Raw genomic sequence first — 16283 nt, 5'->3', positions numbered from 1 at the left:
CAGTACCCATCAGGCCTGTGTGGAGAGCAGCCAATGCCATCTGGGTGAAACCAGCCCCACCTCCATCAGTGACTTTTAAGACTGTCATTACACACAATGCTTGGGAAAAAGTCCCAAATATGTTGTACATGAGAGAGCTGCGTATACTATGGAGCAGCTGAAATAACTCATCTAGATGGGGGAGCTTTATTTGAAATAAAATGATGCTCATAACAAATCTTTTTTTTTTTTTTTTAAAGGAATCTAGACTTTTGCCTTATTGGGGCAAATACAAACTTCCCCGTATTCTCAGAAGTTGAGATGAAGGCTAGATAGTTCTGCATATACAGGCAATTGAGGTACCATCCCATTTTTTATACGTATCATTAGCTCAGTTCGTATTTGCCTGCAAGGCTCATTGACAATTTCTGAGGTAAATGCTCTGATGATCTCCCCCAGTATCTGCCTAGCATCACCTGACATGCACTGGTGGGGGGGTGAGCTCCCTTTATTGGGGTGGGCCATTTCTCTATTCCGATATTATTCCCACAATGAAATTTTGGACCATTGGGGTTTTCCTCAGAGGTGGCAGCATTTATAGCGGATGTGAATGAGGCCTTTGGTGAAAGCTCTGCTTAAAGCATACCAAGCAGTTAGGCTTTATGCTGTGTCTGCCCTGCTCTGTGAACCGGTACTAATGTTGGACTGCACTGAAGTTAAGCCATTAGAACCATTTCCTATCCCACCACTCTTACAAGAAGCACCACCGCTAACACGAAGCCATTTTAGAAAGTATCGTTCGAGTATACCAGCTCTACTCTTGACTTCTCTGCCCACTTCCCAGTTTCTGCATGGCTGGCTGAAAAGGAAGGAAGGCTTCTTTGTGCAGTGACAGGCAAAGCCCTTCTTCTCTGGGCACATAACAGCTGGAACTGAGTACAGCACCACAAAGATAAGGTAGTACTAAAAGAAGATTGGCTGAAGTAACCTTTGCCCTCTGCCTGTCTTGTTTCTTTTGAAGTCCTGCCCTGTTTCTATTCACCCTGAATGCATGCTTTCAGTGCCTATGTGAGGCACTCTGATGACCCCACTTTTATCTCCAGCTTCTCAAGAGAGATGTCTATAGCAGTTACTTTTGCTACAGAATCCACATCATTCCTCTGAGCATCACATGCAGAAAAGTCCTCTGGCTTCCCACAAAAGAGAACACTGGCACTTGAAAACAAGACAGGTCATTCAGGAATTCTTAGGTGGTGGCTAATGTCAGCATCAGAAGCGGCTACAGACAGACACATAGCACATCAGATAAATCCCTTTGAAACAAACCTATCCCCACAGATGCAAAACACAATGAAGACAGGCAAAGAAAGGGGGGCAGAAGGGAACAGCATTCTTCTTAGCATAAGTATTTATATTAAAGTCATGGCTCTGTTTAATCCTAGGAAGTCAATGTATGTCTCTCAGAGGTTTCCCCTTAGCAAGTACACTAACTTGTTACAGAGACAGCCTGCATTTCCACCATAAAGAACAAAACAAAACAAAACAAAACAAAAACAAACAACCCCCACACACACCAAATTACAGAGCTCTCCTGAAAGGCATGTCTTTTATGGGTATTGTCTAAAATATTCTGAGTGATCTTGAATGTAGACAAATCAGTAGGAGGGTAGCTGGGAGAATCAGTGTCTCTCCTAAACTTAGCTCTGGCAGTCGCACGCCAACCTCTTTAATAACTGCAATCATTCCTATGTTTACTTTGTTATGAAGTACTGTAAGTACGGTATCTGAGAAATACTCAGATTGCTCTCTCTCCTTACTATTCATTTCATCTTTGTCCTGGACATCTGTCTTAGGCATCCCCTGCTCGTCGGGTTCTTTTTCTCGTTTGTGTTTACATTGTTTGTTTTTACCATCCTTCTCCCCCTGGTTGTCACTCTTTTCTTCTGGCTTTTCAGGTTCTTCAGATTTCTTTGTTCTGCTTTCATTTTTTTCCCCTTCCATGGCCTTCTGATCCACACAGCATTCTGACTGTGGACTGTTTTCTATATAAAACAAAAGTAACCAACATTTAGTCAAACAAAATTTATTTTCCTCTTATCTTCAGAGGTGAATTGAGGAAAAGGATGTAGTCCTAAGCCTCGAGCTCTGCAAGAGCATTAATCAAAGTGCTTTACTCAGGTTAAGAACACAGCACTTGAGGTCATCTATATTAAAATCTGCTTCACCATATCAGAAACAGATATTTACAGAAGAAGACTGACAATTTTGCAATTATAGACTCAAGAATAGAAGGTCCTTACTAACACAATGTATATGTTCTATATATTTATATTTTGTCCATGAAGCTCCAGACTAAATTCTTCACCACACTAAGAGAAAAGTTATACAAGTGTTTCACAGACTTACAGGGACTGAGAAGAAGAAAACCCAATGAGAAGATTAAATGAAAAGCAAGCTGCTACTTAGGTTAAGAGGCTAGTTCCAGTCCAGAGTGAATGAGTTGGTGTTAACACAAGAATTTCTGGCTTTCCAACTTGTTCTCAGACTTTATTGACACAGAAGAAGAGTCATACAAAATCACTAGGAGTAGCAAGAACCATGGTGTAAAGAAGAGGGATCCTGAAGAAACTATATACATAACAGATTCATGCTGGTAGCCTAGAATGTCACTACCATTATCAAATTGCCTGGGACTTAATTTTGTTGTGGAATTTCACCATAATTTTCTGCTATGAGAAATTCTAGAACACAGAGCTGCATAAAGTTACCAGGGGCACAAATAGCTACATAAGCAACAAATTTATCTAGTCACCTAAAATGGCAAAATGAGGGATAAAAAAGTACACCAATAAAACTAAATTTTAAAAGTACCTGCATGATTTACCAGTTTAGTTTTATTTTTCAGTCTTGCATTTTCATTATCTGACATTTTCTTATCCCATTTCCTTCCGAACACATTAGTGAGCTATGACTAATGAAGAAAATGCTTAGTATTGCCCTTGAAGGAAAAGATAGGAGTTGAGAGAAGTTCTACAGCTGCTTATGTAAGCTGAGGCACACTAAAGAGTCTTAGTTCTTTAAAGAGGTAAGAATCACACGCCTCAGGAATTCATCACACAGAGTTGACCTTTCTAAGTGTCCCTGCTTGAGAAAACCCAAGGTGATGTTTTGTGAAAGAGAAGATGAAATAGTACAGAACAAATTCTTAGTAATGCTCTGAGGCTAGCTGAGATAATCATGGAATAATTTAGATCAGAAGAGACTTCCAAATGTCTACAGTTCAACCATAAAAGTAAGGCCGAATTATAGCAGGTTGACTTTTTCAAAGAATAGAGATTTCACAACCTCTCTGGGCAACCTGTTCCAGTATCTTTACCTTCATAGTAAAGATTTTTTTTTTTCTTATGTTGAATCAGAATTCCAGTTTTCCAGCTTATATCTATTGCCTCTCATCCTCCCACTGGGTACTTCTGAGAAGTTTGACACTCTCTTAGCCTTCTCTCTTAAGGCTGAGCAGATCCAGCTCTCTCAGCATCTCGTTTGTCATATGCTCCAGTTCTTCATCAACTTGGTGACTCTTTGCTGAGCTCCCTCCATTAACTCAATGTCTCATTTTCATTGGGAATGCCCAAACTGGACAACATCGTACTCCAGATACAGTCTCACAAGAGCTGACTAGAATGGAAGGATCACTACACCTGAATGTCTGGCTACACTCTTGCTAATATAGTTCGGGATGCAGTTGGTCTTCTTGGCTACATGAGCACACTTGATCATGATCATGACAGCTCATGATCAACATGCTGTCCACCAGGCCTTTCCTACAAAGCTGCCTACCAGGCAGGTGGTGGACTGTCTGTACTGTCACACGGGGTTACTCCATCCCAGATACAGTATTATGCATTTACTTTTTTTGAACTCTGTACGATTTCTGTAAAGTCATTTCTATAGCCTGTCATGGCCCACCTGAACAGTTGTCTTGCACCCCACTGTTCCCTCCAATCTGTTATCTTCCACAAACTTGCTCGGGGTGCACTCTATTCCATCACTCAAATTCTCAAAGAAATTATACAGTATTGACCCCAATGTTAGTACCAAGGATGTCACTAATAACTGGTTCCTATTAAGGCTTTGTGCTATTGATCACATTCCAAACAGTCTAGTCAGTTTTCAACCCCTTTGTTGTTCACTCAGGCAACCTGTATCTCACTAATTTGGCTATCAGAATACTACAGAATGCTGTAAGGCCTTGCTAAAGACAAGTTAGATGGCATCCAACACTCTCCTCTTGTCCAGTGATCCAGTCATCTCATTACAGAAGAAAATCAAATTGGTTAGGCATGATTTGCTCTCAGTACATTCATGCTTGTTATTTCTTATCACCTTGTCCTTCATGTACTTGGCTTCCAAGAAGGATCTACCTTATAACCCAACCAGGTACCCAGGCTAGCCTCAACAGACCTCAGCTACAGAAAGGACTGAAAATTTGTGCCTTTTTTTCTCAACAGTGAACTATTAGATCAGCTCAGATATCTGATATAAATTCACTCACAAAATAAACTCTTGGTTTCACTTAAGCAAAATGTTTTATCTAAGCAACACGAAAAATACTACTAAAAGCTAGCAATAAGCTAGCAAAAAGCAGAAGCCATTGGCTTTTCTGTTGATGACCTACCTGAGCAACTGAATGTTTTGGCATTTTCACACCTAAAAAATCATGTGTCCCCCTTGTACTGGAAATACATTAAAGAACACAGAACTTAGGAGCCATTAAGATAACCAGAAAATTGATTTTGTTTTTACTAAATTTAGGTTAAACTAAGTAACTAGAATATGTCAAAATTCTATAAGCAAGTGTGCTCCAAATCTGAGATACTCAAAGGAGCTCTGGTGCCCAAATTCCAAAGAAAGTCACTGAGATGTAGTGACTGACATCTTATCTGTGCCTTCAGGAATTCCTCATTCATCTATAAACATATTCCAAGTCCTCCTTTGGCTCTTTCCTCCTCCTTCCTACACACATTTCAATTGGCTGGGTAGCAATTGCAAAGCAAAAGCAGATTAACAGGCTCCATAATATTTAGACATGCCTCTAACATTCTGAATACTCTCACAGCTAGCCTAAAGGAAAACCTGCTCATTCTTTCAGAATGCACCATAAGACAAAGCCTCTTCAAAGAAAACAATGTTATAGCTTCCTCTTTCCTGATCAAAAGATGTGAGCAGTGGATGTATTATTCAGCATGTTCACAGAAAGGATTAACTCCCTTCTGGTCTAAAAGCATCATCCTGAAATGAGACTGCCTTGTCAGCAGTCTGAGCTGATGAAGGGTAAGGGTGGTAATAAACAGACTGAAGAAATGATTTCTTTATCTGTCATTTTGATTGGTTTTGCTGTTACTTGTAAAACTAAGACAGGTTTCAAAACACTACCTTCAGCAAGCCTCTACTCCAGACATTAATCATCATTATGCATTAATTCCAATTTAAATACAATCACCCACATGATGTGCCTAACTACACTACTATCAATACACAGACAAAATTATGCAAAAGCAAGATTTCTGCACTTACTCAAGTCAGTCCAAAGGTGTCATCAATTTTGATCTTGCTTACAAACCCAAAGGAAACAGTTAAATTAGTCTGAATTAGAAAAGAATTAGGTTCAGAAAGGGGAAAGGCCTTTAGAAAAGGGGATCCTCAGTGTAAATAAGAACAACACTGTATCTCATTTTGACTCATTTTATGAATGCCGTGTTGTGCAATAAGAACTCCTTGAATGTCTCAAAAGGTGTTAGAGAGTGGGAGTTTGATGGTGCTTGTTAACCCATGATTTAAAGGCTCTAAGATGGAACAGTGACTCACTTCTAGCAACTCTAATAATAGCAGGCCACTCCAAGTTCAAAGGCACCTGCTGAGATTCCCAGTATATGTCTGTCCCTAATCTTTGCAGCAGCTCATGTAATGAAAATGTTACGCAGTCACCTCTAAGCAGATCAGTGGTTTTGAAGTTATTTCTAAATATCAAAGTTTTGAAAGAACTCACCATCAATAGTTGCTGTTTTTTCAGCTTTTGGGTTTCTAGAGCCAAACCAGTAAGATTCCTGCAAAGGGAAATACCAAGGCTGTGGTAGCCCATAGTCCCCTAGAAGAAAAATAAGAAGGTGTACATGTACTTTATAACCACATTCCTCAGTGGGCACAAATTAATCTAGACACAGTCTGAACTGTAATTACAAACACTTGCAGTTGCCTTAGTAGTCATATTGTTACATATCAGAGGTCAAACTGCCCACCAACCACCTATCAGAACAAATTTTGTTTGCAATTATTATTATTATTAGCCCAGAAGTAAAATATTCAGAAAATATAATCTGATTTACCTTAAATTTTCTTAAGTAGAATGTGGTTTAATTACAGAGTGAAGCTACTCTCTACCTGGGGACAATGAAACCAACCAACAAACCAGCAGCTGCCAAGGAACATCCTGATTGCTTAAGATGGGATCCCAGCCTCACTCAATAATTTTCTTTAAATGACTACTTGACAGTTGAGGCATTGGGCCTGAACTCTCAACTTGCAATGAGAAAAGAGACTCTAGCTGTTCTTTTAGCACATAGCCTTCCACGAAAAATGAGACCAGGAAAAAAGCAGATCTTTTCTTAAACAGAAATGGGCCTTTTTTGGTCACAGGCTAACTCTGTTTTGAAAAAAGAAAGTATGATAACATTATCCATTCTTGTTGGACCAGACTTGAGTCAGTGACAGTCCATACTGTTTTCTTGGTTTATACTGATTTGCAAGTGGATAGTGCATAGTGATAAGCAATGGAAATTTGTGATGCTCACTGATAGATGGTCAGTTTTTCTGCATTGAAAAACACTTTGTGAAAGTGTCTGCTTATTTTTGACTTAACAAAAATATCCTTTATGTCAGGCAACCACTTGTACTCCCATTATGCACAAAAACGCCCTGTCTGAATTCATAAACAGTTTGCCTTGCACTTGTTACAGACTGGATTATATCCCTTTGAAGCTGGTAGCTAAAACAACTGCTTCTCATTCAGGATGAATGCAAAAAGCCAAGTGAACTCCATTATGGAGCAGAATGCTTAAATAGCCAAAAGAGCAGTGTGCCAATGGGTGGTTTCTTGCAGAGAAAACTTGAGCAGGAGCTGAACCATATGATTCAAGGGATTATCCAAGGAACTCAAATAGTAAGTTCAAATACTACAGCATTGATTTGCTAGGCCTACATATGTTTAAGAGAGAAATGCTATGAGAAATTTCAGCGAAACAGAGAAGTAGAAAGCCAAGGAGACACTCAGAACAAACGGTGAGTGGAATTGAACATGCTGAATAGAATCTCTGAGAAATATTACTTTTGTGTAAAGTGCTGGCTAAAAAAAAAATAGACTTGGAAACATGAGCAAAGAAACTCTCTCCTGTTGTTTAATTCTTGCATTGTTTGTGGAAATAATACATTGTCTACCCTTGTTTAAATAAACAGGGATGCAGCACAGGCATGTCCAAAAAGTGACTTTTATGAAAGTTACTGCATATCAGCTTTGAAAGTAAATAAGATAATTTCTGTTAAACTTCTTTGGGAGGACACATTTCTTAAAAACCAAAATGGTATTAATTTGGTGTAGCATAGCTCACTTTGAAAGGGACACAAACAAAGCAGAATTAAGGTCATTTAACAATTATGGAAGCAAAATATCCTCAAATACATATGAAACAATTAAAAAAAATACATATATTGTTTTGGACTATCAGTAAGTGCTGTGTACAGACAAGTACAGGACCAGAAAGTATATCACCTTTCTTTTTCTTTCCTTCATTGCCATTATTGTCAGAACTAAAATGGGAGAAAGGAAAAAAAAGGAAAAAAGTGGAAGTCCTTAATAAACCCATGGTGCCATAATGGGTAAGACTCACAGTCATGTCACATACTCTGGTTTTGACAGAGAAATAATCAGAGACTGACTAGACTAATGTAACTTACAACAATTACCACTACTTCATATGAATAAGAAATTGACATACCTGGAAAAACATTATCAAGGTACCAAGAAAGTATTCCATACAGAAAAGCATCAAAAAGCATCATTTTAATGGAAAACAGAAAACTATATTCATCTCCTTCCAAAGGACTGGTTCTGATGTTACCCCACTGTAGGCCAAGGCCTTGTTCTTCATAGCGCGACAAGTATTCTGTACCAAAACCAAAAGCTACTTGAGAAAGCAAACTCTGGAATAAAGAAAAAATATCATGAACTCAGACAGAGAGACATTTTCTAAAGCAAGCAAAAAACAAAAACAAACAAACAAAAAAACCCACACAAATACCTTTGGGGACTGGACTTCAAAACTCAATAATGCCTAAAAAATAATCAGGAAAAGTGCTTTCACTTTTATATCAGACTGGAATGTCTAATCCTCTGAATGGTGACAATTCCAAGCAATTACATTCCAAGCCATAACAGACTGAATTCAACCTTGGCCCCACTTTATTTAGCAACAAAAAATCCTTCAAATACTTTATTTTTTTCTATAAATGTCTCTGTTCAGAAAATACTATATATTCATCTAGAGGTTTGCAGTGTACACTTTGCCTGTATTGGAGAAACAAAATATCTGAGTGTATGGGGCAGGGACAGTGTGTGAGTAACAAGACAAAGTATACCAGATGCTTGGGATAAGGAAATCTGCAACCATCCCCTTCCCTGCCATGTCTGCTACTGTTTTTTCACACAACAAACTAATAAACCAACACAGCACCCAAAAGCTGTCTTCAACGTTGCTCTGCAAAGACACATAAAGAAAGGGCATGGTGCTGTTTAACAGGACACATAGTTCAGCCAGGAATGACAGACAAGAAGGATCCTGACAGCAACTTCCAGTGAGGCATTATCACAGTGTGCTAAGTAAAAAATGTTTGGTTTTCAGCAATCGTTCATTGTTCAATTACTCATCCTAAAAATGTTACTTTTAATTCAGACCCCTCTCCACATGCACAACTCCCCTGTAACTCTTGTAATTAGCTGTTTGTCAGGCCAACCTTTGAACAACAAATGTAAGACCAAACATACTAGGAGCAGAGAAACGCATTCATGGCTTCTGGCTAGCAAAGTCTTACATTGGTCCCCTCTCCTTCACTTCAGGGTGAGAAGAGAGTTATCTTTATGCTAAACTGTGTACAATTTCCAAAAAGCAATCTTTTTTCCTTCTCAAATCATAACCTGTCATGGGCCAACTCTACTCATTTCCTTATAAAGGCTTATCCACTTGCAATCTCTAAGTGTTTCAGAGGTGTGTCTCTCTCTGAATCAAAAAAGCGAAGGCAAGGAGGTGTGCAGTTCTTTGTTACTCACACGTGGATAGCAAGAAGGGCTTCTTCAATATGAACCCCAAAATACCATATAATGAGTGAAAGGCTTACTGCTAAGGTCTTCAGATTAACAGTCATGCGGTCTTGCCAGACAAAGCAGACAATGTGAGGCAGGTACAAGGTGAAGTACAGGACTCCACTGCAGGCAGCTGCCAGATTTGCTTTGGAGAAGAAGGTGCTGAACAAGAAGCACTGCATTATAGTAGCTGTAGTGAAGGTCAGTAGGAATAGGAAGAAGAGAAGTGGACTGCTATAATGTAGGACTTGGCCGCACTGTAGGCAAAAGAAAAACAGATGAATTAGAAGTACTGTCACATTTTGAACTAGCAGAAAAGGTCAGAATTGCCATTGACACGTAACCTCTGATAAGCAATAAGCCAGTCTTTCTTACCCAATACATCTATCTTGCCCAAGAGTAATGTTTCACTACTTGAAGTCATTACAAAAACAAATCCTTTATTTAACTTTATCCCTGCTTTTGAATTATGACTACAGGTCAGTACCACAGGCTGCAACGTTCATATTTGTATTTGATAGCTGAGCTAAGTTCATAACTGATTGAAAACACATTATGTCCTTGTCTTTATATGCAAATGTGTCTAAGCAAGATGTGCCTGCATGGAAATTCACACATTTTAAATAAAACTATCTGAACTGTCATAAGAATTTTTCATTGTATCTTCTCCTCAGTCCACTTGCTCATATGTAAGAAAGATGATGTAAGGAAGCCTGACAAAATGCATCTTAAAAAAATGTAACAGGAAAATTACAAAGTACTTCTTTCCACCCCTAAATGATATTCAAATTCCAGAAGGCTATCATAGCTGAGGAATCCAACTGCAGTTTCTCTGAACTAATTGTGTACTAAAGAACCCTCTGGACGAACTTCTGACTTTTCTTCCTTTAGAGCTTTTGTAGATTGAACATGCCCTCTCAAAAAGAGCATGGACTGCTGCTGATTTTTTATTCTAAAAAAAAGCTGAGACCTATTTATTAGTCTCAACATTGTTTCAAGCCTTACAAAAGGTTCAGAATAACTCTACAAGGCTATAAATTAGTCTCAACATTGTTGTACTATACCAGTGGGCCTGTGAGACTGATTTCTTTATCAACAGGGATACAGTCTCTTACAAGAATGTATTTATAAATTTGCATCCCACTGACATAGTGAAATTCAGGAAGGGAAGTGAATTATAGGTATAAACACATTCCTCTCTGGTATTAACTACATCCTGATTTTTAATTAAACCAGCATAGCAAATGAAGGAAGGTTTCTCTATCTACCCAAGCTATAATGAAACTGCAAAGAACTAAAACATCAGGGCTGGCTGATTAGATAGAGTGGATTCAATTATAACTACACATTTATACCAACAACAGCTTCCCACATTAGAAAAGATGGAAGGGCATTCTTGCCCATCAAAATGTTACAGATTTATGCAACTGAATAGAGCAGCCAGGAGACACTTTCTCAGGGGAAAGAGGTAGGAGGTGGGCCTCAAAGACAAGAACCAAATTGCTCTAAAATATGACAAAAATAACAGCAATTCTGAGCCACAGAAGCAAAAGATACTTTTGTGTTTTCAGTCAGGGAGGGAAATGTTGAGGCTGTTCTGTCTCTTTTTGCATTGCAATAGTGTCATAAATTCTAAGTAGGCAAGCACTGAGTATTATAAATGAATCCCACATGGTGAATTTAAGATTAAGACTCCTCATATTATGACCCCTTCTATTTAAAGCAATGATTAATATTTATTGGGACCTTTGTCTGTAGGAAATACAATACATGGAATAATTGGCTTGACGGATTGTTCTGTGGGAGCTCTCACAATAAATCTTACTGGTGAATTTATCTTTCGGTCTCTGCTAAGTGCTCATGCTGTCATGAGGTCTGCTTACAAGAATGTGTCTGCTATGTGTTGTGATCAGAACAAGCCACCAGCTGTTCCCTACGAATAGCTCCTATACCTACCCAAACTGGTGTCACCAACGCCAACACAACAGGGAGTTTGGGAGTTTCTACTGTCTTTCCTGCAGTCATTCTTACCATAATTAGTGCTGTGAGGAGGAATGTGCTCACAGCCATCATGATGAAGCTGTCTAGGAACCAAGTGCACCAAATTACCCCATTGGTGATGCCCCTGTTCTTCATTGCCTCCTTCAGACGCATTTCCTTTTCCAGCACTATACTTTTCACAGTCATGGAAACGGAATATATCCAAGCTAGCACCATGAAGATGGGAAAGGAGCGGTTTAGGGTGATCATAAAGCTACCAAAGCAAGAAGAGATGATGAATGATATTTAGGTAAAGCAGAGAAATATTAAGATAAAAAGCAAAAATGAAAAGGAACAGGAGTGGGGAAGAATGCATACATTAAACATGGGACTGGAAATTCTCAGTCTAAATTTTAATAATATGTTACTAGTGAACTTCACAAGCAACCTAAGTACTAATGAATAAATTGTTGCTTCACTTCCATGAGATAGATAAATGTCATTTCATGTTTTACAAAGAGGTCCTAAGAGATGCTAAAAGGTACACAACATGCAGTGGGGCACAAAAATACGTCTCTCTTCACAGTGAATTGCCACAATGTTTTTACTATGGTGTACAAAAACAAAAACAAAACAAACAAACAAAAAAAACCTTTAAGACATATGCTTATACTAATGATTTAGGGGTGTTGCTGTCTTTTTATGCTCCCAGGTGTCACAATTTCAATGAAATTACCTTGAAGCCCAAGTGGACTTGATTGGCCTTAAAGGTCAAGAGCTTAGAGTTACTAAAAACTAAAAGGAGCAAAAATCATTCAGGTTTCCAAAACTGAGCTCTACAGAACTACATTTTGCCATATATTATCATAGCTACTTCATGGTCTGAAACAATTGGAAAATTGTCATTTTTTTCCACCAACAATTCCCACAGAGCAACTTGACCTTCTGAAATAAAGCCATGTTTTTGTGGAATGGCCTTGGGCACAATAGGTTTTCCCTGTTGGTGGACCCATGCAACCCAGCACTAGACCATGCACACTGCAGCATACATGCTCAACATGAGGATGTATTTGCTTCACTTAAGTAGGCTCTCTGCAGAGAGTGTCACTGGATATCAGCCCCAAAATATGTATGGCTGCTGCAAGCTTCAGAGAACTTTTACATATGTGAGGTTTCTGCCCTACACAGTGGGGAGGACATAAACAGAAGGATTGCTAGGACAACTTTTTGTCAGGCTAACAAGTAATGACAGGTTAAATCATGCGTCTGCAGTCTGCATTTATCTGAAGTACTAGCATTTCCCTGCACAGAACATACAGACAGAACTGTTTAATGATTTCTATAACCTTTTTTTTTTTTTTTTTTTTTTTTTTTTAAGTGAAATTTATACCAAGACAGTTGCAGCAGCACAGATTGCAGCATTGGAACAGGCACACTGTGAATGCAGAAGTGGCAGCACTTCATAAAATGTGGAGCACATGTGCTTGTTGAGGCAGTGCTAATGAAGGTCATAGCAACCACAGATGCTCCAAGGCCCACGTAGTCATGAAATCTCCACGGCCAGGAGGTGCTCTTTCTCTCTTCCTCTCCCTTCCCATGCCTCCCCTGCCTTCCCTCTTTCTTTCATTACAGAGCAAAAAAATTCTTTCTCCTTTAGCTTTTTTATTCTGTTCTTCACCAAGGAAAGAAATTATTGGAATCCTTCACTGGAGTTATATGAGATTTAAGACAAAACCAGTCAGTCTCAACAAAAATCCATGGATGGGAATTAGGGAAAAAGAAGGTTAGGTAAGATCAGATAATTGCTGAAAACTGTAGCACTTTCAAGGAAAGGAGAAGGACTGATGTTAACAGAAACCAATGCCATACAACCAGCTTTACTGTAGGTACCTGTGATTTAGTTATAAACAGGTAAATACTTACGGATGTGGTTAGGATTCTGGAAAGAAAAAGTTTCAAGAGCCTAAAGTGTCTTGAGATTCTGCAAGGCCTGTAGAAAGCTGAATATCTTCAAGGAACAAAAACTACTGCTGTGGGTATTGTTATATCTAGATATGAATAAGTCTAGGGTTAGGGTTTGGTAATATACTTGAAGAGATTGGGTTGTTGGATTCTTCAGAACATACAATGACAGAAAGAGAGGCACCAATTCCACCGGGACAAGCAGTGTTTGTTCAATTTTTCTTGAAGAAACAGTACTTTTGATATAAATAAAGGTAGGTTTTAGAGATATAATTAGGGGAAATAGCCTTACAATACTTTTGTGGGTTCCACATGGCTAACTGAAGGAGGCAGTCTCGGTTATAACACAGGTTAGTGCTCTATGTTCAGTTTTCCTACCGGTACTGGTCATATATTAGAGCATGAAGCTCAGTGCTAGAGTTAGATAAAAACAAGTATTAATCAGAATTTAAAAAATTAACTACTCTTACTCACACATCATCCACAAAACATGGATATGGCATTTGCTGCAGATAAATTCCTATTGGCACTTCAGTGTTGGTCTGGGTCTTTATAATCCCATGCTCAATCATGTCTTGGAGATATGCAAAGCCTCCCCATATGTAACGTAAATCATCCACGGGATCGGCTCTTGGACCAGGATCCCAGTACCTAAAAAGAAAATTCATGTGGAAATCATTTGGGTAAACAGTGACTTTAAGAAAAAAAAAAAAAAAAATTAACTACTGAAATTGTATGGGCACTGTCTGGAGTTGCCCCTTCCTGATAGATTTTGGTCTATCAGACCAATAGTCTGCTTGACTTGCTTGAGAAAGTTCATGACCTGGAAGGTTCTTCTGTTTCCTTTATTTTTTTTCTACATTTATGCAGAATAGCAGTTTTGGCCAAAAACATGTATAAAGTAATTGTGTATCAGAGTTACTGTTCTAGAATAGAAATATCTGTATTTGTAATACAGTATCCTTGGAGACTGAACTGGAACAGTGGGGTTGCAACCATCAGACACTATTATATTCACTATTATATTCCTTTATATATACAACCCTGAGAAATCATTTCTGTTAACCCTTTAAGAAGTGAGTCCACGTGAAGGGGAAGTTGAGGAGAAACAGCAGAGAAATTCTGCTGGCCAGGTAGAGGAGAGCTGGGTCACAACCTATGTGGGACCTCCTTGTTCACCTCTCCCAGTAATAGAGCCAACTGAAAACTTGGGGCAGGTTACTGAACAGAGCCTGAGCAGAGCCATTTCCTCTGCCACGTATCCATGCATCTACCCACTGCCTGGCCTAATTGTCACAGGAGCCAGACCCAGTACAGAGCGATACCACTGGTGCTTGCTATCTGGAGATGGATTCTGCTCTGCATTACATCTCAAATACTGCTAAATGCAATTGGGTTTCATGCATGTATCCAGGGCAGGTTCTAGTGTCCCTTTATGTCTCCTATTCAAAACATGGCAGGCAAGAACTGAGAAGGAACCATCACCTACCTGTCTTTGATTTTGTTTGTTTTCTCCACTGCATCTATGTCCATCCGGATCTTGTATTTCACATGTGGTGGAAGACTGCTTGCTATAGGCTCTATATCTGGAAAAACCACACCAGCCCAGAATTTGTTTTCCTCTAGCAGGTGAAGGGCTTGATGAGTCAGCTGGGTTTCATCATGATAACCTTCAAATTTATCCAACATCAAGCACTACAGATAATCACAAAGAGAACAATTGCACTAGAGTAAGTTAGCAAAAGATATGCATTAAAGAAAACATCGGTGGCTAACAACAAAAGAGGAAGATAGGCTCATCTGAAGTAGTTGCCATTTCACTGCAAGGGTGTACAAAAAAATCAGAAAAATAATTAGATTTAGCATCAAAATGGAATCTCTTAATCTCAAACTGCCAATAAACCTGTGTGAAGAAAGATTGTAAACTACAAATTCTATCATTGTTTATCTGTAAAATTGCAAGCTTAGGTTTGTATCTTCATCTTCTTCCCTTCGGAATCAGCAAGACATTACCAGAGAGTAGTACTTAACTCCCTAATGGACTGAGAAGATATATATTCAATTGTCTTCCTTCATAAAATGCCATGACGCTAGCTTATTTGATCTTAAATATTTGATCTAATCTTCTTGATCACCTCTTGCAGGTCAATAACCAAAAATTATTGTACACCAAAGGACTCATAAAGGCAACTTGTTATTTTACAGACGTCCTAAAGACTCCTTTGTTTAACTCTTCCCTGTGATAAAACACATTTTGTTGTTTAGAAGTTGAAGTATCACTGTTTAATGGTATCTATAGTGGAAATACATATTTCAACTGGCAAAAGAACAAAACAATGCTTAAGCTGACAAAATTGTTTTGTAGCTTTGTGACACAGCATCCCATTTTGTAAATGTTGGTTCTTCTAGTTTGCTTTATAGGATTGAACTGCATAGAATTTCCTATCAGAAAGCAAAATAAGGCAGAAAAAAAACTTTCTGGTTTGTATTGCAGAGCAAAATTCAAATTAGACTGGTGTCTATAGTTTTTGTTGGTGGTGGTGTTTTGTTTTTATATGTTTATGCCACATATTAAACTGAATTCTGGTACTCAGTTTTGTTAGTCCTGCCATGTGACTTTGTCTTCGTACTGTCATTACTGTGTCTTTGCAGTGTCTGATGGACTATTAGCTATTTCTTTGTGATGAAGTGGCCTGGAATTTTGTTCAAGAAACTTTTACCACCTGCAAGTGATCTTGTCTAGATTTTCACTGCAGAATACAGTGTCTCAACGATGCTGAGGAACAGTATAGGCTTTACCCAGGTGTTCAATAAAGGAAGTAGCATGGATTCAAAAGAGGAAACACAAGTGCTTATGGTTTTCCTTGAGAGCAGAAGGAAATTAAAGCCTGTATAAGAACACAGGCTAGCACACCAATGGTGCAATAATTGAGCCTGTTTGGAAGTGGAAAGA

General features: G+C 38.7%; 1 protein-coding gene across 1 annotated transcript in view; it reads right to left on the bottom strand.

Annotated features, from left to right (window-relative positions):
- Nucleotides 1-16283, bottom strand: part of ABCA4 (ATP binding cassette subfamily A member 4) — a 70598-nt gene that overhangs the window by 28639 nt on the left and 25676 nt on the right. The window contains exons 12-18 of the mRNA XM_032191821.1: nucleotides 14820-15025; nucleotides 13805-13981; nucleotides 11420-11642; nucleotides 9424-9645; nucleotides 8028-8232; nucleotides 6026-6124; nucleotides 1797-2021 (exon numbers count right to left, since the gene is read on the bottom strand). Coding sequence (XP_032047712.1) covers nucleotides 1797-2021; nucleotides 6026-6124; nucleotides 8028-8232; nucleotides 9424-9645; nucleotides 11420-11642; nucleotides 13805-13981; nucleotides 14820-15025 — 1357 coding nt within the window. The remainder of the gene's footprint in view (nucleotides 1-1796; nucleotides 2022-6025; nucleotides 6125-8027; nucleotides 8233-9423; nucleotides 9646-11419; nucleotides 11643-13804; nucleotides 13982-14819; nucleotides 15026-16283) is intronic.

Source organism: Aythya fuligula, chromosome 8, assembly GCF_009819795.1.
Source record: "Aythya fuligula isolate bAytFul2 chromosome 8, bAytFul2.pri, whole genome shotgun sequence".
Classification (NCBI taxonomy): domain Eukaryota; kingdom Metazoa; phylum Chordata; class Aves; order Anseriformes; family Anatidae; genus Aythya; species Aythya fuligula.
This window is presented reverse-complemented; position numbering and strand designations above follow the sequence as displayed.